This window comes from Schistocerca nitens, chromosome 5 (genome assembly GCF_023898315.1).
Source record: "Schistocerca nitens isolate TAMUIC-IGC-003100 chromosome 5, iqSchNite1.1, whole genome shotgun sequence".
NCBI classification, from domain to species: domain Eukaryota; kingdom Metazoa; phylum Arthropoda; class Insecta; order Orthoptera; family Acrididae; genus Schistocerca; species Schistocerca nitens.
The window spans coordinates 398148563-398175301 of record NC_064618.1 but is presented as its reverse complement, the minus strand read 5'-3'; the positions used below and the strand labels follow the sequence as shown (position 1 = coordinate 398175301).

Sequence of the window (26739 nt, the reverse complement as noted above, 5' to 3'; positions counted from 1 at the left end):
AGGAGTGGTGGAACATACATACATAGAAACATACTTACACACATATAAGCGTATATACACTCCTGGAAATTGAAATAAGAACACCGTGAATTCATTGTCCCAGGAAGGGGAAACTTTATTGACACATTCCTGGGGTCAGATACATCACATGATCACACTGACAGAACCACAGGCACATAGACACAGGCAACAGAGCATGCACAATGTCGGCACTAGTACAGTGTATATCCACCTTTCGCAGCAATGCAGGCTGCTATTCTCCCATGGAGACGATCGTAGAGATGCTGGATGTAGTCCTGTGGAACGGCTTGCCATGCCATTTCCACCTGGCGCCTCAGTTGGACCAGCGTTCGTTCTGGACGTGCAGACCGCGTGAGACGACGCTTCATCCAGTCCCAAACATGCTCAATGGGGGACAGATCCGGAGATCTTGCTGGCCAGGGTAGTTGACTTACACCTTCTAGAGCACGTTGGGTGGCACGGGATACATGCGGACGTGCATTGTCCTGTTGGAACAGCAAGTTCCCTTGCCGGTCTAGGAATGGTAGAACGATGGGTTCGATGACGGTTTGGATGTACCGTGCACTATTCAGTGTCCCCTCGACGATCACCAGTGGTGTACGGCCAGTGCAGGAGATCGCTCCCCACACCATGATGCCGGGTGTTGGCCCTGTGTGCCTCGGTCGTATGCAGTCCTGATTGTGGCGCTCACCTGCACGGCGCCAAACACGCATACGACCATCATTGGCACCAAGGCAGAAGCGACTCTCATCGCTGAAGACGACACGTCTCCATTCGTCCCTCCATTCACGCCTGTCGCGACACCACTGGAGGCGGGCTGCACGATGTTGGGGCGTGAGCGGAAGACGGCCTAACGGTGTGCGGGACCGTAGCCCAGCTTCATGGAGACGGTTGCGAATGGTCCTCGCCGATACCCCAGGAGCAACAGTGTCCCTAATTTGCTGGGAAGTGGCGGTGCGGTCCCCTACGGCACTGCGTAGGATCCTACGGTCTTGGCGTGCATCCGTGCGTCGCTGCGGTCCGGTCCCAGGTCGACGGGCACGTGCACCTTCCGCCGACCACTGGCGACAACATCGATGTACTGTGGAGACCTCACGCCCCACGTGTTGAGCAATTCGGCGGTACGTCCACCCGGCCTCCCGCATGCCCACTATACGCCCTCGCTCAAAGTCCGTCAACTGCACATACGGTTCACGTCCACGCTGTCGCGGCATGCTACCAGTGTTAAAGACTGCGATGGAGCTCCGTATGCCACGGCAAACTGGCTGACACTGATGGCGGCGGTGCACAAATGCTGCGCAGCTAGCGCCATTCGACGGCCAACACCGCGGTTCCTGGTGTGTCCGCTGTGCCGTGCGTGTGATCATTGCTTGTACAGCCCTCTCGCAGTGTCCGGAGCAAGTATGGTGGGTCTGACACACCGGTGTCAATGTGTTCTTTTTTCCATTTCCAGGAGTGTATGTACATCCATTTTGTAATATCTATAGAAATAGCAGCAGGTACATTTTCTATCACTGTGACCTCTGAATTCTTCGCATCCGACAAATTCTTCCTGACATTTTGCAACTTCATTTATAGAATTACTGTGTACAAAACTAACAGACGCTGCCATTTTGAATAGTCAAGACTGTTTTTTTTTCATTTAGTCAAGTACAACGTTTTAATTTTGGGAATATTTAAAGCAGTTTAAGGAACGTTTCCAATTCCAAATTGTAACATTTGCACTTCCCAGCAAAGTGTGCACTGATTTAAAACTTTCTGGTAGTCTAAAACTGTGTGCTGGATTGGGATTCAAACGTGGGACCTTTGCCATTCGTGGCCAAGTTCAAATGGTTCAAATGGCTCTGAGCACTATGGGACTCAACTGCTGAGGTCATTAGTCCCCTAGAACTTAGAACTAGTTAAACCTAACTAACCTAAGGACATCACAAACATCCATGCCCGAAGCAGGATTCTAACCTGCGACCGTAGCGGCCTTGCGGTTCCAGACTGCAGCGCCTTTAACCGCACGGCCACTTCCGCCGGCGTGGCCAAGTTCTCTACCAATTGAGCTATCCAAGCACCAGTAAATTTCGCCTGCCCTCTTAGCTTTATTTCCACTAGTACGTTATCTCCTCCTTTCCCCTATTCACAGAAGTTGGTTGTGGCTAGGACATGGCTTCGATATATCCTTTCTTCCAGGAGTAGGTAAGCAGGAAACGTACTGTGAAGGCTAGTCGAGAGTCGCGCTTGGATAGCTTAGTCATAGAACACATGCAACAAAAGTAAAGTTCCCACTTTCGATTCCCGGTCCTGCACACGGTCTTAATAAGACAGGAAGTTTCAATTCGCCATGATTCGCAACACTGTAAAATATTGTCAAGATTTGACTCAATACTTTTCAGACAGTAGGGCTACTTCATTACAAATAACTGCTTCATTTGCGAAAAGTATGAGATTACTATTAATATGGTCTGTATGTTTGTTAATCTACAACATGAACACCAAAGGTCTCAACACACTTCCCAGGAGCACACTTGAAATTATATCCACATCTATAGATGTTTCTTCATTCAAGATAACATGATGCGTCTACTCTACGAAGAAATCCTCATCCAGCTATAAATCTCGCTTGTACCCCCTACAGTAGTACTTCTGATAATAAGTGTAGCTGTTGTACTGATTTGAATGCTTTTTGGAAATCTGTGTTTATCAATATTCCATTTTTCAGTGTTTCCTTGTATTAGTTTATGTAGTCTGTGGTGCCGCCTCCTCTAAATTCTTCTTTCATGTCTGCACTACATTCCATTTCGCTAAATTCTCTACATTTAGAATATTATTTGTTATGTACTGTTTGACTTTCATGTCTGTAGCATAGCTCAAAAAAACGTTAAGTGATATGTTGTTTCACTTGTGTATCTGTCTGGTTTTACATATTTGTGTCACACATATTCAGGCATATGCAATTATACAAGGTCATTTTATCTGGCAATATCTCTCCTAACGCTGTAATACAAAATACCAAATACGCCCTAAGGAGTTTCAATGACAGTACCTTTGTAATGTGGCTGCTGTGTTTGAAATTGAACTCCTAGTACAAGTAGAAACATCACACCCTGACTTCATAGAACTATGCCACATTATCGACAAATTTACGGCACCAGTAATCAATTAATCACCACAGTCAGTGTGAAAAAAGAAGCTTAATCAGGCAGCACATACATTAATCTTGCAATGGGAAAATTTCAGGCGTAATATCAGTACCAATGAACAAGAAAATCATTAGTAAGAGACTGAAGATATCTAAAGTGCTGTAGTGAGCAACTTTTAGTTCCTCACTGTGCAGCGAGAAGTAGACTGCATTCTGTAAACATAACTGTCAAATATGAAACGCTGAATATCAGCTAACAATATAACTTAAAATTGGTTGAATGATGTTGCAGTTTGAAAGACTGGAATATGCATGGTTTGTCACAAGAGACAATGCTCTATTCCAGATAGCTTGCAAGACACTGAGGAAATACACATTGTCAGCATCACGCACAGTGTCCCTCCAACCAGCATCCATGTCAAGACTTACCATGTTATCTGAAAATTATTGCATCATAGTGGGGGTACGTAATCCTTAGAATAGTTGATGTTATCTGTGACGTGAAATATTTGATGAATTTTACCATATGGAACAGTTAGCTGATGAAAAATTAGTGTCTAGTAACAAGTGATGACGAAATGGCAGCAGCCAAATAGGTATACCAGTTTGTACTTAAATATCGTGCAAATGGTCAGTAAAGTAGAAATGACAAATAGTATACGAATTAAAATTTATGTAATTGTTTCAAAATCAAGTGAACATAGCAACATTTCAGTCCTTGGAATCACAAAGATATATGAACGAAAAGTCGGATATCCCAACATCACATGAACTAAATTCCATACACTACACAAAGAAAATTATGAATAAACGGAACTGAAGGAAAAAGGTGACAGATCTGACTCTATAAGTATTCAGATTAAGTAGATAAATTTTGATTCTGTAGCCCATCTCGTGTCTACTGATTTCACAAAGACAAAAATCGTTTGCAACACGACACAGAGTGCATGTTCATTTCCACAATTCGTAGCAGGTTCAGTAACACCAATTAGTATAAAATTTAACCAAGGAATACGAGAATCTCATGAATTACTTAACAGAATATCCTTGCACATAATCAGTCTCCTCAGATAACCGAAATAAATAGAGCTAACTCACCGAAAGTGCAAACCGATAGCAACCACATTTATTACCAACCATAATCGAGTACCAAGCTTCTGCCCGGATGTCACAGAGAGAACGCTTGAAAGATGATAACTGTGTTGTCAATTCTTGTACAGAGTTAACTTTTCAAAGTTTCTGCAATGAGTAGTTCATAAAAATAAAGTAATAATTTAACTAAAAATTGAAAATGGTTACCTGGCAACCAAAAGTGACTTAAATAAAAGTGACATGCGAGGGCAGTTCAATAAGTAATGCAACACATTTTTTTCTGAAACAGGGGTTGTTTTATTCAGCATTGAAATACACCAGGTTATTCCCCAATCTTTTAGCTACACAACACTATTTTTCAACGTAATCTCCATTCAATGCTACGGCCTTACGCCACCTTGAAATGAGGGCCTGTATGCCTGCACGGTACCATTCCACTGGTCGATGGAGCCAACGTCGTACTGCATCAATAACTTCTTCATCATCCGCGTAGTGCCTCCCACGGATTGCGTCCTTCATTGGGCCAAACATATGGAAATCCGACGGTGCGAGATCGGGGCTGTAGGGTGCATGAGGAAGAACAGTCCACTGAAGTTTTGTGAGCTCCTCTCGGGTGCGAAGACTTGTGTGAGGTCTTGCGTTCTCATGAAGAAGGAGAAGTTCGTTCAGATTTTTGTGCCTACGAACACGCTGAAGTCGGTTCTTCAATTTATGAAGAGTAGCACAATACACTTCAGAGTTGATCGTTTGACCATGGGGAAGGACATCGAACAGAATAACCCCTTCAGCGTCCCAGAAGACTGTAACCATGACTTTACCGGTTGAGGGTATGGCTTTAAACTTTTTCTTGGTAGGGGAGTGGGTGTGGCACCACTCCATTGATTGCCGTTTTGTTTCAGGTTCGAAGTGATGAACCCATGTTTCATCGCCTGTAACAATCTTTGACAAGAAATTGTCACCCTCAGCCACATGACGAGCAAGCAATTCCGCACAGATGGTTCTCCTTTGCTCTTTATGGTGTTCGGTTAGACAACGAGGGACCCAGCGGGAACAAACCTTTGAATATCCCAACTGGTGAACAATTGTGACAGCACTACCAACAGAGATGTCAAGTTGAGCACTGAGTTGTTTGATGGTGATCCGTCGATCATCTCGAACGAGTGTGTTCGCACGCTCCGCCATTGCAGGAGTCACAGCTGTGCACGGCCGGCCCGCACGCGCGAGATCAGACAGTCTTGCTTGACCTTGCGGCGATGATGACACACGCTTTGCCCAACGACTCACCGTGCTTTTGTCCACTGCCAGATCACCGTATACATTCTGCAAGCGCCTATGAATATCTGAGATGCCCTGGTTTTCCGCCAAAATAAACTCGATCACTGCCCGTTGTTTGCAACGCACATCCGTTACAGACGCCATTTTAACAGCTCCGTACAGCGCTGCCACCTGTCGGAAGTCAATGAAACTATACGAGACGAAGCGGGAATGTTTGAAAATATTCCACAAGAAATTTCTGGTTTTTTCAACCAAAATTGGCCGAGAAAAAAAAATGTGTTGCATTACTTATTGAACTGCCCTCGTACATTCAACACATCTTTAAAATAAACCAGCTGAGCAGAAGTAAATGAGTTAGTGGAGAATTATTGTGCTTTCAGATTATTGTTCAAAAACGGCTCTGAGCACTATGGGACTCAACTGCCGTGGTCATAAGTCCCCTAGAACTTAGAACTACTTAAACTTAACTAACCTAAGGACATCACACACATCCATGCCCAAGGCAGGATTCGAACCTGCGACTGTAGCGGTCGTGCGGTTCCAGACTGTAGCGCCTTTAACCGCTCGGCCACTCCAGCCGGCTCAGATTATTGTTATTCATAGTCATAAAGGTAGAGTATAAATATAGATAACAACAGATTCCAAAACGTGTAATCTTATAATAAAAAGTTAATGTACAATTTGTGAACCATTAGTATTACCCACCTTTGTTCTTTAGATCATAGTAAAAATTATAAGTATGGTTAACGCAACTTCAGAAAAGTGTGCTACATAGAATTCAAAGATTCTGTTGACTTTTAATGTTTCTGTTGTAGTAGTACTATTTTCTATTTTATGCTACTGTTATCTGTTTTTTGATGAGTTACACATAATAGTTGTGGTAATTGTTTCTAGGGCCAGATGAACTTTCTGACCCAAATTTCAACTTCATCGATAAAAATAATCTTAAAGGTGGGAAGCAAGTACAAAAAATACAGCATTTCTTAAGGAGAATGTACTACGTTATACCTTGGCTTTAAAGATGTAAAAATTCACGTAACTTTTAGTTTTGTGTCATTAGACAGTAAATTCTTACATTCTGCAGTAATGAATTCATAGACAATATCAGTTGTTACCTAAATCTACTTTAAGACATCATTATTTAAAGATGAAGGTATAATCATTTTTATGAGAGTTAATCCCTAGCTTATAGGTTAGTATTTGTAAAAAAAAATGTGTGAATTGTTTTCAAAACATTCATGTCCGTTTTAGTCCGAAATCATTACATGTCTATTGCTCTTTGTATGCTCTGTTGAATGTATGTACTGAGAAAGAGGTAATATATTTAATAAAATAATTAATTTAATAATTTCAAATGTACTTTATTTCATTCTTTCACTGTGATTTTGTAATAATATTAACGAGGAATTTATATATTTCAGCTAATTAAACCATTGGTAGTGGATGATTTAGTGACATGATATCCCTGCACCATCAGCATGCTATTGAATGTGCAATTATGTCTTCCACAAGTCGCACCTGGAATCCAATTTTCTTTTGATGGATCTCAATTATCACTGCTATTGGCATGCAAAGCATTTCTTGCATTTCAGATTAATATTTTTATGGTCCTGAGTCCAAACTTCTCCATTCTCCAATGATGATTTCTGCACCTGACTTTCACCAAAATATGAAATTTCAGGTTATAGTCTTTCAGTTGTCAGAACAGGAAGATCATTTTAATCATTAATCTAAAAAGTCAACAGCTCCTGCTGTGATCAATGTGATGTTCATCACTTCATAGTAATTTCATTCACTCATTTTATTGTCTGTGAGGGATACATTACACTCCTTCTCAACCCTGTACCTTTTTAAGATATCTTTGTGTATAACTGATTCAGTCCTGAGCAAATATTGTAATGGTCAGTGAGTGAAATTATGATTTACACATAATGTGTTATGCCTCTATGAATTTTAAAATATTGAGACCTCTGATAGCAATATTATGCACCTCAGCTGTAGCCAATCATATCAATCAAAACCTTTGCTTTGATGGTGCATAACAGAATTACTTGATGCAAGGTAAAATGATATACTTAATTTATATGTTGCAGTTTGCCTTCTGCTCTTCTATTGTGAAATATGAGGAAACTAGATTTTGTAAGTTGGCAGACTGTCAATCGCCCCAGTAAGAAAAATAATTGTTCATCTATCCTGCTATCCCACAAAACTCTATTAGTGATAAATTTCAAGGTGAAAGCAATATTAAACTTTCTGGTAGCAGAGTTATTCTGGTTTGAAGGATATCTTCATGGTGTACAACTTACCATATTCTAAAATGATTGAAAATTTTAACCATCACTCCATATGTCTAAAACTCTGATGACTTATTGTCAGTGACAATGACCATGGAAACCTGCATTCAAATTCATTGTTTAATTATCCAGAGAATTCTTTGCAAATGAACTTTTACATATTGAACAAGAAATAACTTTTGTTTGAGAAAATCTTGTTATAGCTTAGTTGACGTTGCATATCTCAGCACAGCAACTTTGTGTTGTGTTGTATATCCATTGTGACATAGGGTGTTGCGATTCAGTTTGATTTTGGTATCTGTTCTTGTACATCAGTCTGCCAGGTTAATCGCTAGAAATGAGTTTCTGTTTGCAGCGTGTGAAGTTTTCCAGCTACTGCTTTTTACTTAAAGAAATTTACATGGTGTAAGAACTTGTGATACACTGTGGTAATCCCAAAGTATACATTTAGCTAGTACTGCATAATCATTTCTGTAATAGAATACTATGGCAATCAGTTGTTAGCGACGTTTCTCTTCACAGGACATCCACAACTGTTATCCATTATCAGTGATAAAACTGGCTACAGTTGTAAAAATTATTTATTTCTAAAAAGGAAAACACTATCCGATTTCAGGACACATGTCTCATCTTTAGGTGCATCTGCAAAATTCTTAAACAGTTTTGAAATCAAATTAGAAGTGTACATTTTATTGTATTGATATTCTTATTGTGATCAATAGTGCTCTAACTTAGCTGCTTCTGCTATAATTGCTGGTAGGCTATAAGTGCTTTATTGGTTTCCTTCCATTTGTGTTATTGTTCCACAACTTTGTGTATGTGCAAATTAGTGGCATTTTGAGACTGTACTCTCTAAGCATTGTGTATGAATTCTTTTATTCTTCAGTGACCCCATTTGTTGGTTTGGCAATCTATACACGAGCAGATAATATTTAATTAATGCCTCGTTGGTATATGAGAGAAGTTAGCTTCACAGCAGTAGATTAGAGTTTGTGGTTTCTTAGACCTATTCTGGGCTGGTACATTAATGTAAATTTTGACCATGAGATGGCGTGAGCAGTCCGTTACTAATACACAGCCGCTCCCACTGGCATTTCAACTTTGGGTTGTGCTTCAGACTAGTTTGATGTGTGTCTATGAAGCATTGGTGAGTCTCAAACGTTACTCAGGGGATTGCATTGTTTTTCTCACATACCTGCAGGTACACATTCTATAGAAACCCTTTTTTGGACGTTTCAGTGTTTGAAACTCAGCCCACCTGTCTTCATGTGGATGCATGTCAGGCCCCTAATTCTGGACCATTGTAAATTTCGTAATGGGACATTTAGGATGACAGGTCGATAATTCTTCATAGTGTTGATATTGTACAGAAGCCAACCACAAATTTGTTTTAGGTTATTTTATTCAAAAAGTACCATTACCTGTTTCTCACTTTTGAAAATTCATCATTAGACGGCTTTTTCATGCTTACATCAAAACAAATTATACATTCACTTCCTGTGAGGTTCCCTAGGATAAAAAATAATTCATAATTACTAATATGTAACTACAATGGTTGCGCTAATATTTGTGTTGGAATGAAACTTGCTGAAATGTCCATCTGCCACATTGTTTTTGCAGTTTTATTGCAATAAAACAAATTCACAAGGATGTTTGTGTTTTCGCAGTCACAAACATTGGTCTGCATTGTAAACCGCTTTCGTTCGGTTACAAAATAAATTTTCAGTGTACACCACAGAAATTGATTTGCAACATACGGAAATAAGATAAATCAAAACATGTGAAGCACACTGAAAATTCTCTTGTGATCGAACGAAACTGTTTACAAAGTGGTGTAAGTTTTGGGACTGTGGAAATACAAAAATCCTTGAGAATGTATTTCATTGCAATAAAAATGCAAAAAGAAATGTGCCAGATGTACATTTCATGTAAGTTACATTCCAACACAAATTTTAGGGCAATCATTTTGATTACACATTCGTAAATGTGAATTATTGTTTCTCCTAGGGCAACCAACTGGAAGCAAATGAATAATTTGTTTTGATGAAAGCACCAACAGTTTTCTCATATAACAGCCGCAGTCTCCAACCATGTCTTTATTTGACAAAATTACAATTCCCTCCATATCTTATTCTAGGTAACGGAGATTTCCGTTCTTCTAATTGGAAATCTTTGTCCTTTTATGTATGTCTTCCTCTGTGAGAGGTTTTCTGGCAGACCTAAGATTGATGAGGGTATCCTGTTTCATGTCTTCTACCAGGGATGCACTACTTTAACATTCTTTAAACTATTTTAACATCGACAGATTGTTACCGAGACTGACATATATAAATCGGTTTACTTACTTGAGTGTACATACACATAATTAAAACGTTAAGTACATTACTGAATGGATTTAAAAAAGCTAAATTAAAATTTAATCGTTAGATGACACCTATAGTTTACATATTGATACCAGGAAATATGTAAACACTCCCCTTATTGTTCGCATATAACAAGTTTTTAGCAACCTTATATCCACTTTTCATCTTTTCCTTTGAACACTGTTGTGCGATTTTACAAACTTAAAAAAAAGGTTTGGTATGCAACTAAGTTAATGAAATTTAATTTCACTGAGTATTGTCAGCTTAATTTACACATATATATATATATATATATATATATATATATATATATATATTCGTCTATTAGTTGTTGTTGCAGTAATGAAAGTAATAATACTTTTCAATTGTTGCAATGTTATCGAAGTTTGAAAATAATGTCATAAGGTTTTGGTGCAAGATTAATGCCCTCAACATTAGAGTGCTTCAGTCCAGTACCATTAGCAGGAACAAGACGGAATTTTTGCAAGACTCCAGCAAACATCTGGAATAAACAAAACTTTGCCAATTGCTCCCCCAAACACCGACGTCGACCTGAAAGTCAAATTGAAGCTGTCAGATATCAGTTACAATTTATGTTACAATACTTATTCAATTAGCAATAACTCACCAAGACCAAATGGTAAGAATGCATCATCCTCTCTAAGCTTTCCAGTTTCAGTAATGAAACGTTCTGGTCGATACACTTCAGGATCGCCCCAGTGGTCTTTATCCATATGCAATGACCAAATGTTTGTCAGGACAACTGTATTCTGCATATAAAAATGCATCAGTTACTTCATGTTAACATCTCTAAATTTAGAAAGCATAAGAAATAGCTCTATTCTGGTACACTTTAGAGATAGCACTATTATTTTTATTGATCTTATTTCTCAGGTTGTAAGTAGCAACATACACGAAATGGTTTGATCTTAGGAATTTCTATTTGCAATATGCATTGCGATAATGGAAATAAAACACAGAGGATTTGCCATCACTCTTGTCATATTTATGTAGATTTCCTGCTTTTGTGAAATTTACTTACTGTATTAAAAAGATTAATGTTTCAACTCCATGAAACCGTGGGATTCTTCTTTTTCGTGGCTTGCATGCCATTTCTTCACCATGTGGACATGTTAATTACTGGATTTAGCAGTGTTAATAGAAGAGGGTGGTTGGATGTCCATTCTGTCCCATAGCTTTCCCGCCTAGTACGTAATTTGTGCAACCAACCTTTGTGTCTATTGTTATCCCAAGTGTACAATAAATGCTTCTAAATGTTTGTGAATCACATAGGTGACTACCAGTCCGGTTTTCACTTACCAGGAACGTACTTGGGCTCGAACAAATAGATCTGTATGAACGTTTGGTTACAGGACCATTATGTACCTCTGAATGTGTTGGTGGGTGTAGTTTTTCTGCAAAACTCTGCAGCCATGCTCTAGATATCACTGTAGATGTAATTCTAGACGCCATACGCAATGCAGCAATCTTAACTATAAATGTAAATGCCGAATGTCAATAAAATCCTCCGAGCAATACGAATGACTGCAAAACGCACAGTGAAAAAATGCTAGTTGATCGCATGGCGTATTTGCACATTCTATAATACCAGTGTTGAACGCCACGTCAATGACACTTTTCAAGTTGTTCACTGGTTCACCAATATCGTAGCCAGCGTTCTGCCACGCGTAACGAAGCATTGGTCTGTATACTCCCGCAGATAACTGATTGTAAATGGCAGAATGCATATTCATGATAAAGAATCTGTCATGCAATTTCGGCTGCATTTTACTGGAACGTAGTTTAATGAAGTCTGTTATTCTCTTGGCGTATATTTTATATGTTGTTGTTGTTGTGGTCTTCAGTCCTGAGACTGGTTTGATGCAGCTCTCCACGCTACTCTATCCTGTGCAAGCTTCTTCATCTCCCAGTACCTACAGAAGCCTACATCCTCTGAATCTGCTTAGTGTATTCATCTCTTGGTCTCCCTCTACGATTTTTACCCTCCACGCTGCCCTCCAATACTAAATTGGTGATCCCTTGATGCCTCAGAACATGTCCCACCAACCGATCCCTTCTTCTAGTCAAGTTGTGCCACAAACTCCTCCCCAATCCCATTCAGTACCTCCTCATAAGTTATGTGATCTACCCATCTAATCTTCAGCATTCTTCTGTAGCACCACATTTCGAAAGCTTCTATTCTCTTCTTGTCTAAACTATTTATCGTCCATGTTTCACTTCCATACATGGCTACACTCCATTCAAATACTTTCAGAAACGACTTCCTAACAATTAAATCTATACTAGATGTTAACAAATTTCTCTTCTTCAGAAACGCTTTCCTTGCCATTGCCAGTCTACATTTTATATCCTCTCTACTTCGACCATCATCAGTTATTTTGCTCCCCAAATAGCAAAACTCCTTTATTACTTTAAGTGTCTCATTTCCTAATCTAATTCCCTCAGCATCACCCGACTTAATTCGACTACATTCCATTATCCTCGTTTTGCTTTTGTTGATGTTCATCTTAAATCCTCCTTTCAAGGCACTGCCCATTCCGTTCAACTGCTCTTCCAAGTCCTTTGCTGTCTCTGACAGAATTACAATGTCATCAGCGAACCTCAAAGTTTTATATTTTATATTGCCTGAAGAAATACGCATCCAGAGGTTGAGCATATTTTGTAGTTATAGGCGGAATGATTTTTAAATCTACATGTTTTCCGCCAGATGCTACCAGTAGTACTCGTTCATCCTTATGTCCAGACCAGGAGTCACAAAGTACTAATGACTTTCTCGACAAATGTGGATTCTAAACCGACAGAAAAAACGTCTTCAGATGTTGTTTCTTCATCTTCCCACTCACACTTGCATCGACGACGACATTTGGAGAGCACCGCGTTTCTGTTTCCCTTGACACTCGGGGTCCAAACTTTCCACTGGATTCTGGGAATCAAATATAGAGTTTGTCTGCCAATCGTCCGTCCATTGATATAGCAACATCGATCGTGTAACTATGTGTTGCACAGTTAACTGATTGCAATATCGCGACAGTGTTTCTCTCCCCTTTCATGGATAGTGTTCTGTCACAAGAAAGTTCATAGTTGAACTGACTCTGATCACAGTTCCATACAGAACTAATATCGATGTTGTCTCTCGTGATATGCTCATTGACGTGGGCAACAAATGTTTGAGCTCTTTCAATCAGCTCTTCTTCGTCATCCTTATCTTTTCGCGTTTGGAGCATAGTGATACGGCGTAATGTTATCCTAAACTCCTTTTTCAAATTAGTAATAAATCCTAATGAAGCTGTAAAGTTTGTACACCCGAGATTTCTGGCTACGTCCAAAGCCCAATGTTGTAAATGCCAATAATGAACGGCGGAACCGCATTCTCGCGCTTCATCGAATTTCCTTGATGGTCTTGAACAGCAGTGTACGATTTCCTTTGAAAGCTGTATTTCCTTCTCTTTTCTTTGCCACGTAATCCAGTATGTTTTTAATATTGCTTTTAGACTTCAGTTTAGGGTAACTTTTCAGTAGCTTGTCGTATGTGTCGAAACCTCTTACGTAATAATCATCGTATATGTTCTCCAGTGTGTTGTCATCAAACGCCGTGATGATACTTGCAACTTTAACCTTCTTCTTGGGAGACGGTTGGTATTCACTGTCACTGCTACCGTTTGCAATGAGTTGTTCGTCATTATCATCCCTATCCTCATCATTATGTGTTAGTGTTACCACAGTATCTGTTTCTAACTTATACTCATATTTCTGCACTATAAGAGATACCAGAAAACACGCGAATGATTCGTCTTCTACACCAATACCATCTTTACGAAGAAGGGTCCTTCGTAACTTCATCTCAACCAATCGCAATACATTAGCAGGATTGATTACCAATCGCCGAGCCAATACACAAATATAGTCACAAAACGCAACTTCAGAGGCACACTGCACCGTCCCTACTGGTCCCGACTGGAGTACCGGCAGGTCAGTGTGCAATGCGGCATGGCATACGCAGACGCCTCTAACGGAGGACTGCAGAGTTTTGCAGATGCTGGAGTATCACTAGTGCAATAAGAGACCTTTACATTATTTCTCACACGATTTTGGTGTATTTGTGTTTGTTCGAGCCCAAGTACTTTCCTGGTTAGTTGGATGTGGGAAACCACCTAAAAGTCACATCCAAACTGGCTGGCACACTGGCCCTTGGCGTTAATCTGCATGCTGGCTTCGATCTGGGGCCGAATCCTGGGAGCGAATATCCAGAAGTGACGTCTAAGAAACCACAGTAATATAGTAAAAGTCATAAAAGTATTTGTAAATAATAACATCAATAAAATAAGACTGGACACTTTGCTGACGAACTAGTTGCTATGCAGCAGTGAACTATTGATAATGATTACCTTAACACGCATATGAGCTTGTTTCTGACGGACCATACTCTTTAAGTATGCAATGCTAACCTGTTTCTTGAATAGAAACCTGTGGAACAATTCTGACATATGAACTTGGAACTTCAATAGTTGCATTACACTTATTTACAACATATAAAAAACAGAGACAAGTTTCAAAGTTGTAGTGTGTGGTGTCACTGCCAGACACCACACTTGCTAGGTGGTAGCTTAAATCGGCCGCGGTCCATTAGTACATGTCGGACCCGCGTGTCGCCACTGTGTGATCGCAGACCGAGCGCCACCACACGGCAGGTCTCGAGAGACGTACGAGAACTCGCCCCAGTTGTACGACGACGTTGCTAGCGACTACTGACGAAGCCTTTGCTCTCATTTGCCGAGAGACAGTTAGAATAGCCTTCAGCTAAGTTAATGGCTACGACTTAGCAAGGCGCCAATTGTATCAGTGCATGTATCTTACGAGTCTCATTTGTATAGTCAAGAGAGATGTATCACAAGGATTGATTAAAAGTTAAGTATATTCCAAAACTACGTATTTTCTTTATAGCAGTCATAACGTATCCTGTTCCAGACTTGACGCCAGTCGGCGTGTGTGTACGCGTGCAAATCGGCTTCCTCCTCAGTGTGGCGTGACTAGCTTGTTACGCCACAACATAGTGTCCTTCGGATTAGTATCCAGTATTGTGTACAACCCCTTACCAGCGATGTGTCAGTCGTAAGATACCCTTAGTACAGCCGGTTGTGTTGATAGTGCGAGTGCAGCGGTCTATTACCCGAAGAATATCTGTAACGGTTCTAAAGCGAATGCTTTCTTCAATCTGGTTATCAAGTTGAAGTCACAAGGGATTAAGTCCAGAGAATGCGGTAGATGGTACAGCACTTCCCAGCTCAATCGACAGTACTAATTAGTCACAACTTGTGTCTCACCATTGTCATGCAAAATGAAGTGTGGGTACAGCAGGAAGCGTCGGCGCTTCTTTCTCTAAAGCTGTTAATTTTTGTAACACAGCCTAGGCCATGACTCCAGTTTGAACTCTAAGCTGAAGGAGAATTTCATGGTATTCGCTTGAGAATCGTCAGAGATTCTTCGAGTAATAGACAGCACAGCTGGTGCTGCTAAGGATTTCCTACAACTTCCACATTGGTGACGACGGGTTATACATAACGACGGTGACTACTTTGAAGTTCAGTAAAACTTTCAAACATTTATTTTGCGTCTTCTCAATGCGTATAGTGGGTAAGTCAGAGGGAAAGGTACATACTTTGAGTGGTGGTAGAATAAGTCATTCTGAACATATGTCCTGTTCTTAACAGTTTCAGGAGAAACTAATGAAAACAATGGGGAACAGAACAAATGAAGATGCCGGCTAATGAGACATTTTGATATAATGTTATGTTTAATTGTGTATATTTACGCACAAAAGATGTTAAAAACGTCCACTGTCAACTACAGCACATTTTGCAAGTCTTGTAGGAAGCAACTGTCATACTGATATGAGCTCGTTCATGAAGTCCTTTATTTGAACACATGCACGTAAAATACGAACGAAGAGTTCAATGAGTAAAGAATGTCTCGGCCATTGTTTGCGTCGAAATATCTGTAATTGGAGATGCATCAGCCCAACTGGTGTACAAGTCAGTTGCTGTGAAGATACATCGGAAGACTACTGCTGGAAGCAGTGGGCTCACTAAATCAATGTGTGTGTGTGGAAAAAAAAGTTCGGATTCAGAAAAATGACCTATGAAAAGTAAAAACAACGCTATGTGGCCTTTTGTCGCTTTGGTTGTTTTCACATGTGAGCGTCGGTGAAGGACGTGACATGCGACCAACACCCACGATTTTCAAACAGCTGTATCTTGGACGTAGTTAGGAAAAGCGCATACGTTCATTTAAAGTTTTTTGTTCGGAATCACTAACACTACCACCCTCAAAGCATATGCCTTTCCTCCTGACTCACGCCGTATAAAGTGAAGTCGCCTGCTCGCTTCCTGCTCTATATGAAGGCTAATCACAGGAAGTGGCGTACGGCTTTTGATCTAGGTTTGACTACTCGATAAACCGATTCATCAAGAAGGTATCTGTATACAATTTATAAATCTTTCATAGAAATTGACTGAATTATGTGAATTAAAGTATCTCGCCACTGCGAAAACGATGACGATGCCAAATCCACCTAGCGATCAGCCGTCACAACTCGAGGGAAAAGCAGTGTCTCGAGAAAGCAGCAAGCGCAAACAAATTTGTATATGGCGTTGTGTCCTAGCACTAGATTCTGCAGCTAGTTGCCGAAAAGTTGTGGGATCGAATCCCAGTATGAGCACTTTTTTACTTTGCCCTTAAACCTATCATTCATCCGTCAAGGACGTGGGGTACAGCACAATTAGACTGTGGTTCGGATTCCACAGTGCATAGTAACTCTCCTTTCCTTGGTTGGTTTATATAAACGAAATTTTGCAGCATCGCAGCCGAGACTCAACTTTCAGCTACCGGTATCTGCTTTCCTTCAATCAAATATAGATGTGATTACGATTCTTCGGATGGAGGGGCGAAAAAGTTTGCCGTAAAGCGTCTGCGACACAAAATTGCAGCAATGGGTTTCAACAATGAACCTGTCCATACTAAGCTTTACAACAGGAGTGCCATCAGGCACTACACATCTACATCAAGTGCGTTTTTCTGTTTTCTTTTTAATTTTATTTGAGTTTTGGTATTCGAACATGATCCACTCAGCCAACAAATTATATCCTACAAATCTTCTCTGCCACATATGAATTTAAATCTCTTGCTCTTATCTCAAAGGTAGCCAGAACCACCTAGGGAATTGCAAGGCAGTGATCACGTGCTCAGTGTAGTAGTAGATACATTGCAGTTTGTAAGGCTCGAGCTACTCGAGCTATAGATGAAGGCATCTCTCTGTAACAAATGTTTATACCATGATAACCATGCAGCCTTTAGATTTCTCGACTAGTTTGGATGTTGGAGTATTTTGCCAGGAATATACACTACTGGCCATTAAAATTGCTACACCACGAAGATGACGTGCTACAGACGCGAAATTTAACCAACAAGAAGAAGATGCTGTGATATGCAAATGATTAGCTTTTCAGAGCATTCACACAAGGTTGGCGCCGGTGGTGACGCCTACAACCTGCTGACATAAGGAAAGTTTCCAACCGATTTCTCATACACAAACAGCAGTTGACCGGCGTTGCCTGGTGCAACGTTGTTGTGATGCCTCGTGTAAGGAGGAGAAATGCGTACCATCACGTTTCCGACTTTGATTAAGGTCAGATTGTAGCCTATCGCGATTGCAGTTTATCGTATCGCGACACTGCTGCTCGCGTTGGTCGAGATCCAATGACTGTTAGCAGAATATGGAATCGGTGGGTTCAAGAGGGTAATACGGAACGCCGTGCTAGATCCCAACGGCCTCGTATCACTAGCAGTCGAGATGACAGGCATCTTATCCGCATGGCTGTAATGGATCGTGCAGCCACGCCTCGATCCCTGCGTCAAAAAGTGGGGACGTTTGCAAGACAACAACCATCTACACGAACAGTTCGACGACGTTTGCAGCAGCATGGACTATCAGCTCGAAGACCATGGCTGCGGTTAGCCTTGAAGCTGCATCACAGACAGGAGCGCCTGCGATGGTGTACTCAACGACGAACCTGAGTGCACAAATGGCAAAACGTCATTTTTTCGGATGAATCCAGGTTCTGTTGACAGCATCATGATGGTTGCATCTGTGTTTAGCAACATCGCGGTGAACGCACATTGGAAGCGTGTATTCGTCATCGCCATACTGGCATATCACCTGGCGCGATGGTATGGGGTGCCATTGGTTACACGTCTCGGTCACCTCTTTTTCGCATTGACGGCACTTTGAACAGTGGACGTTACATTTAACATGTGTTACAACCCGTAGCTCTACCCTTCATTTCATCCGTGCAAAATCCTACATTTCAGCAGGATAATGCACGACCGCTGGTTGCAGGTCCTGTACGGGCCTTTCTGGATACAAAAAATGTTTGACTGCTGCCCTGGCCAGCATATTCTCCAGATCTCTCACCAATTGAAAACGTCTGGTCAATGGTGGCCGAGCAACTGGCTCTTGATGAACTGTGGTAACGTGTTGAAGCTGCATGGGCAGCTGTACCTGTACACGCCATCCAAGCTGTTTGACTCAATACCCAGGCGTATCAAGGCCGTTATTACGGCCAGAGGTTCTTGTTCTGGGTACTGATTTCCCAGGATCTACGCACCCAAATTGCGTGACAATGTAATCACATGTCAGTTCTAGTATAATATGTTTGTCCACTGAATACCCGTTTATCATCTGCATTTCTTCTCGATGTAGCAATTTTAATGGCCAGTAGCGTACATTAATATCTTTGTGTACAGCTGCTCTCTGTGTTAAAGAACCCCCACCTCCATACTCGCCGAGAAAACCGCAGACTGCATGGGTATCGTGGTATAAACGTACTGTACATTACAGGTAGATGCCTTCATCTGTGTCTCAAGCCGTATGAACCGCAGTGTATCTTTAACTACACTGATCACATGACCATTGACTTCAAATTCTCCAGTTCGATCTGCCTACCTGTGAGTTACATTCGATGCCTTGCTTCTATGCCTGCTTTATACCCGTGTTAATGCTACAATGGTTATAATGTGGAATCTTGGCATGTATTGTCATGACAGGATGAGGTGTTCCCTATTACCAGAATGCCGCTGTTCCACTTCAGACACTCTAGGTTCGGAATACTAATCTGAATAGGTAGATAACCTGCTGTGTATAGCCCCAGTACAAACTGATTTTCGCTGATGTCAGCTTAACACTTTCCTGAGAGGGATCTAACTATTGCAGCAGCTGTGTGTAGATCACTTTCAGGGGCGTGTATTCTGTATAAGTGTCATTATATATATTATCTAGTGGCTAGCGAGCATCTATCTGCACCTTATGGTTTTAATGTTAAACGAAGTTATCGTGCTATGCTACTCGTTTTAGTGTGTGTTAGCGGTGTATTTGTGGTAAAACATCGAACAGTGCTACAACATTGAACTGTGCTATTTGTTACTCATTTCATGTGTTTACTCATGTATCTTAGAATGGAGATATGGAGTATTTGGAGAAAAAAAGGTCGGAAATGTTATGAATAGCGATGGAAGGAGTGTGTGCTTATAGAAAATAGATCATATCATGTCTATGTTACACATCATTTTAATACAAGCTGCATGTTTTGTGTAACATTTAAAGCACTGGACGTTGGTCATATAACGGTGCATTTACGGAGAATATACTGTGTCAGGAATTAGGCGTTAGTCATTAAGCATCAGGCATTATGTTTTAGGTATCAGGGGTTAGGTGTCAGATGTTAGGCGTTAGCTGTTAAGTGTGTTGTGCTTAGTGCGAGTGCGAAGGCTGAATGTGACCATATGAAACTGCATGTGGTCGGCTGTGGTGTAGTTGCTTCTGCAAAGTATCATCACATAGTCCACCAATAAATAAATTGCCCTCTTTTAAACAAAACTGTATTTTTCATTTAAGGAGTAGAAGACTTCAACAGAAGCGCTGAGGGCCCTCTGGCGTTCAAGTCTGCAGTAAATGCTATGCAGCTGCAGCTGCTAACCATGAGTCCTGCCTGCTCTTCGGTTGCAGCAGTAAGTGCAACCACGCACAATGCCAAGTCTACAGTTAAAGGTTCTCAGACTTGGCTGATACCAAGAGGAGTCTTGCAGCACTGGCACTGTACACTGTCAATCCGGATCACAACAAATGGTTCAAATGGCTCTGAGCACTATGGGACTCAACCGCTGTGGTCATAAGTCCCCTAGAACTTAGAACTACTTAAACGTAACTAACCTAAGGACAGCACACAACACCCAGCCATCACGAGGCAGAGAAAATCCCTGACCCCGCCGGGAATCGAACCCGGGAACCCGGGCGTGGGAAGCGAGAACGCTACCGCACGACCACGAGATGCGGGCCGGATCACAACAGTTGTAGAACAATGGATAACAGAGTCATGGTCATGGGAGTGAGTGTAGCTTCTCGTCACACCATGTGTGTTATTTCCACAGAAATACACCATACGTTTCTGCGTGATAACATTGTTCTGTTCTTCATGACAGCTATTGGTCACACCTGAATAAGTGATATCCACAGAAATTCACGTGTCAGTATGCATTCTGAGAAAAAGATGATATCCTTGCCGCACAGTCCCCTTGCATGCGCCCTATAAATAGTGGGGCATCCGAAAGAGAGATTAATATAAAAGTGTATAGCCACATGCTGACAAGAATTCGTCGGTGCTAGGACTGGCTCTCTGAAACTCCCTGCAAAGCATATGACGTTACTGGTAGATGTGTGCTTCCCTGTTATAAAGGCTGTTATTGTGGATATGTTAGACAAAATGGTTTTCCTCCCCTCAAAGAGACTATTAGGTACTGATGTATTTGGAAACACACATTAACAAACAATCTTTATTGAGTTGTAAGGTGGTAGGTTCTTTACAGTGTTCTTAGAGGATGAGCATTAACAAAACCGACAAACTTCAAGGACAGACTCCGGACGGAAAAGTGAAGAAAAAATGTCCTATGAACATTTGTCCAGAAAAGCGCCATTGCCATGATAGGAAGAGCTGACAAATGAAATTTCCTGTGATCATGTGTTGTGTAGTCCTTGTGGGTTGCAGGCTGTATAACAGATGCAGGGTACTGTAAGCAGCGCAAATGGTCTGGTATTTATATTGGGAATAAGCTGAGATGGTGTTTGTATATGGCCAAGCAGATGGAATTGGTCGAGAGGCAGCACGGCTATACCAAAACAAGTATCCTCACAGACATAAACCACATCACACAACATTTGAAGCCATTTTTGCGAGTTCGTGTGAAAATGAGTCCTTTCAGCAGGCGATGCTAGGTGGCAGACTGTGCATACACCAGATCTGGAGGATTGGGTTCTGCAGGATATTGAAATAAACCTTAGTATAAGTACAAGGCAAGTGGCCTGCCCACACATTCGTCTCTCTGAAAGGACCAATGATCACACGAACGCCCAAAAAAGGCTTTAAATGTTGTCTGATGTGGTTGGTTTCTGTGAGGGTATTAGTTCTGGTATAGCCGTGCTGCCTATCGACTGTATATTAAAAATGGAGAAATATTGCACCTCACAATACTGTCAGTGGGGGAGTCTGACTGTCGCGATTTGGCACTCTTTCATACACAAATAGCAGAGTTTACCATTAAATTATTCTATTACATTACTATTCATCCCCACTTTTTGTGGAATATGTTACCAACGGATTCAGTTACTATCCTGTCTCAGGACACTGCATTATGAATCTATATTAGCAGAACCAGCCTGATTTCGTGGGCCTATAAAGCTTCCTAGGTGGAGAGTGAAGTGCACTTGGGCACTTGGAGGTGATATCTTTCATATACAGCGACACATAGGGATATGTTATATGATGACACAATTGGAGTTGAGTGTTTAATTTGAATGACCTCCAGTTTTATAGTAAAACCTATATTATACATTTATATGTCAAATCATAAGAGCAGGAATGAACAAAGTTATTGTTAACCTACTTATAGAGTTTATAAAGCATCCAGACATGCAGCTACAGAAAACTTTTACACCTCCCTTGGCTAAAGAACGTGGTAATACTAGGCTGGAGACCACTACAGAATGGATCATGTGTTTGATCCCTTTGTAAGACTGTTATTGGAGATCCTAACATGTACGATGTGGTTGAGGACTTGATGTTGTGTGTGTATTGCAGCTGAGGCGGCGTCAAGGTTTGGTAGAATTTCTGATATAATTTCTGTTTATGACCACTAAATTTTAGAACCCAAATAATTCTGAATCTACATTTACATATCTGTACGTTACAGCGAATAACCTCTCTTCGATATGGGTTCCGGAATTCATTTATAGCAGTGGTTGGTGATCATGAAATGTCTTGCAATAGGCCTTAGGCATATTTGATGCCTCATTGTGTTTGCAAGATGAGCAGTCTTACTTGTAATACAATGTTAGCTTTGCTTGAATTTCCCTAGAAGTCTTGCATGTATTGCGATGAGCATGCACGTTAATGAGTTATATTGACGCTTTAGATGTAGCAATATTTAAGTTTAGGAGCTTATTTGGGCTTGAAAAGTGTGAAACATCTCATAATAAATGATAAGTATTTTAATTTATCTCAGAGGTATTAACTCTGAGATTATCTCTGGAAATGTCGCATCTCTTACTGTTACCACTTTTGGTCGAGTGTTTATAAACTATTCCTTTTGTTCTATAGTGTAACGGCTATATTGTAATAAAGCAATTTATTTCTTCCTTCTCTTGGTAGACAATTGTATTGTATTTAGATACTCCTACAACGTAAATAGTACATTTTTCCAGCACACTTTAGAATATTGTGCCATCATAGACGTCGAGATACTCGATGGAAACATCACACATTTTGTGTTGCTGAAACATTTTGCAGAATTTTTGGAATATTGTGACTTCATACTTGCAGAAAATAATATAGCCTACAAAGCTTTCAGAGACCCTTGCCACCATGGATCTGACTGCAAATTGCTGTTATTATACGTAGTTTTCAGTGAACTTTGTTTCATCTAGAATAATAGCAATAACTGGCAATCAATATCATCAATTATATTTTTTTAGTGAATAACATGATGACGCTTTTGTCCCTCCTAAACTGGTGCTTGTGAACAATTTAAATACGGAAATATTTAATCTGGGGGTTTAACATGATTTGCATCAAAAATAGATCCAATTAGTTACACTCAGGCTGTGAGTTTTTTTACATGTTTGCTTGCTTAGCATAGTGTTTTAGCTAACACACATTTTCCTGCAGTTGTAAGTTTGGTCAGGTTACTTTTATGACACAGAATCCTTAGGCTTACCTTCTAAAATGTCAGTTGTTGTTAAGTATGGATATCTAGCATTGGAGTACAAAATTTTGGGCACTAAATGGTCAAATATGTGCGTATATGAAATTAACTTGCACTTTCTTTCACATTGACATTTTTTGCAATATTGTGTACATTAATTGTGTTTCATGTACTGGGCCTCAGTTGGGCTCTGGATAATTTGTGTAAACATCGCACTTTGTTCGCTCCCTACGTAATTTGCAGACATTTTAGAATATTTCAACATCTTAGATATTGAAAATAATTAATTTTCTACTCTGTTGCGTTTTAAGAGTTGAAACTTCTGTTGGTGATAGTGAGAACTACCCATTGTACAAAACAACGAACTATCCACATTTATACAGTTCTGCCACCTACTGGTGGCAGTATTAACCTGAAAGAAATTGTGCTTCAAAGATTGAACTGTGCTATATTGTCGCAGTGTAGCCACCTGCTGGTGACAAGAGAAACTGGGATGTGATACAGGACTTGATTTTTTTGCATTTCTATTATTTATGGGATAGAATTAAAGATGAAACTCATTTTAACAAACCTGAATTCCTAATTTATTACTTGTATTTTATAAGCAAATGTTAGTTTTTAATTATTTATAGAGAAGTATGCTATCTAATCATTCCAATTTTCCATGGCGAATAATATACAGCTTCTCACGAATTTTACTAATGTGACTCATGAGCCAGGAATTTTGGAAGACAATAATGGAAACCTTGTTGACTAAATTTTTCTGTACTTTAGGCAATTCAGATTCCGTATCATATCTGGCTGTCACATAGGTACAGGGTACGAGGCAGAGGGGAGGGAGGAGGTTGTGGAGGTCTCCCCCTTCCCTCCCACTACATGCCATTCACACATAGCTAGACGTGCTTCTACTGAAGTCTTGATTCCTGGTATGGGCTTGGAGATAAGGTACTGTTGATGCTGATACGACACAATTACCAGTCCCCTACCCACTCCCCTTCTCCACACCCTCCCCTTCTCCACCCCCTCCCCTTCTTGGCCTTGGTGTGTAGTTACCTTCAAGATAAGGAAGTACTGGTGCTGCTGTAAGCGGAATATTACATACATAATTGCCTCAGCTGTCTGACTGATGCTGACTAAGCGATTTTTTGCCATAATGGCCAGTGCCCTACTTATCCCCCTCCCCCCTCTCCATGATTCACATTACCTGAAATTGATCGAGTGAATCCGAAATGCTGCATAAAGTGGTTATTTTGTACACAGATCTTCATCTGAATACTCTCACCTGAGTGTGGCCAGTGAAACAATTAGTCAAGAGTCAGTTCACTATTTGGGACAAAGCTTCAAAACGCTTTCAGTATAAACTCGTGAATGTAATAGATATTCTCAGAAAACACAAAATGTCGTCTATGTACGATAATACACATCTTTGGGTGTTCCATTGTAACTCTGGAATGCCTGAAACGATTTGAAACAGTCTTGGTACATGTGTGAATTATTATACAGGAAGAAGTACTAATGGACTTGGAACACATAGCGAAACAGTACACAGCCACAGTCAAAACAACGAAACGATAGGTGATGGCATTCCTCTGGATCAAAGCAAAGTACCTACACAAAGTACACGACGTGAATGTGGATGTATACAAAAATGTAAACGAGAAAATATTGTTGTAATCCCAGTGTAGTGTGCTAGAAATTAAACAAACGCCTGTGGATAGAAGATCACGTGAAAATAATGCGGGAGACAAAACTGACCGCTGATGATGCTTTATATAAAGTTCAGAATGTCTTGTACAAATAAGACTTTATAGACAAGACAGTGCAGCTCTCACATTAGTTGCAATGAATTTGTAAGAGATTTTGCTTTTTAATTTGTATACTGTGTATAACTTTAATTTATAGGCCTTAAATAGAATAAATTTGTTTACACACTGTGAGCATATTTAATTCAGTTTGCTAAGCTGTGCTGCAACATGTCGTGAAAGTAAACTTAAAAATGTGATCCTGCAAGAAGCCGATCTCTGTTAATTATTACTTTCTGCGAGCATAGGAACACAACGTAAAACCAAGGAGATTGTCACTATGAAAAAAAGGTTTTTATCATGTGTTGTTTGGGTGTGGTAATGCTGCCTCCTTGTCCTTGCGAGAATGCTTTTGTAATTCTTTTAAAAAGGTTTGCTATACAAACGAAAAAGGCCTTCAATGACTTTTGGGTGTTCTTCTAGCCGTAATTGCAGAAAGGGATCTCCTGCAAATGGCTGAAATATCACGTAGTACGATGATTCGTGTAATCCTCCTTGGCACAATACCTAGGAACAACGGGTCAGGCTTTTATTTTGTATGGAACGGATACATACAAGAAAAATCAAATAAGCCAAATCAGTTATTTAGTATCCTCACACTCGGATCCAAAGTATCAAGATATTTAATGCAGGTCAAAAACCACTTTGTCCATCATAGGCTGTACAATTTATTATGCAAGCTGAACTATGTCATCAACATTCGTTTAGTATATAACCAAGTTTCGTTTCTTGACCATTTTGAAGTGTAGCTGTAACAATCAACAACAATAAACGTCAGTGTTTTATATTACACCCGCATTTGAAATCGCAGCAGACCGAGACTGGCTAATGTGCAAAACAAATACTGAAGTAAAAGTTCATTTTGTTCTGAGAAACTAAATACCCAGCGATGGATCGACAACATGGTTTCAACCTTCAAATCAGTTACACCGATCAGCCAAAACATTATAACCATCTACCTGATAGCCAGCATGTTCCTCTTTGGCACAGATAACAGCAACGACGCGTCGTGGCTTGGAAACACTGAGGCCTTGGTAGGTCGCTGGAGGGAGTTGGTACCACATCTGCACACACACACAAGTCACCTAATTCCCGTTAATTCCAGGGAGGGAGGGGGGGCGATGAACTCTAACGCCATGTTCAATCACATCCCAGATGTGTTTGATCTGGTTCAAATCTGTTGAGCAAGGGGGGATGGGGTCAACACATAAATTGGAACTCGCCCCCGTGTTCCTCGAAAAACCCAATCATACTCTTGGCCTTGTGACATGGCGTATTGTCTTGTTGAGAAATGCAACTATTGTCAGGTAACATGATTGTTATAAAGGGGTGTACGTAGTCTGCAACAAGTGTACGTTACTCATTGGCCCTATTGGCGCCTTGCACGAGCTCCACTGGACCCATGTGTATCTATGTGAATATTCCCCAGAACATAA

At 40.5% G+C, this 26739-nt stretch overlaps 1 protein-coding gene across 2 annotated transcripts in view; it reads right to left on the bottom strand.

Moving 5' to 3' along the window:
- Nucleotides 1-26739, bottom strand: part of LOC126259482 (methyl farnesoate epoxidase-like) — a 206785-nt gene that overhangs the window by 10061 nt on the left and 169985 nt on the right. The window contains exons 8-9 of one of the 2 annotated variants that reach the window (XM_049956320.1): nucleotides 10804-10945; nucleotides 10632-10727 (exon numbers count right to left, since the gene is read on the bottom strand). In XM_049956320.1, coding sequence (XP_049812277.1) covers nucleotides 10632-10727; nucleotides 10804-10945 — 238 coding nt within the window. Of the gene's footprint in view, nucleotides 1-10498; nucleotides 10728-10803; nucleotides 10946-26739 lie in introns of those variants that run through there. The other variant, XM_049956319.1, reaches the window with a different exon arrangement.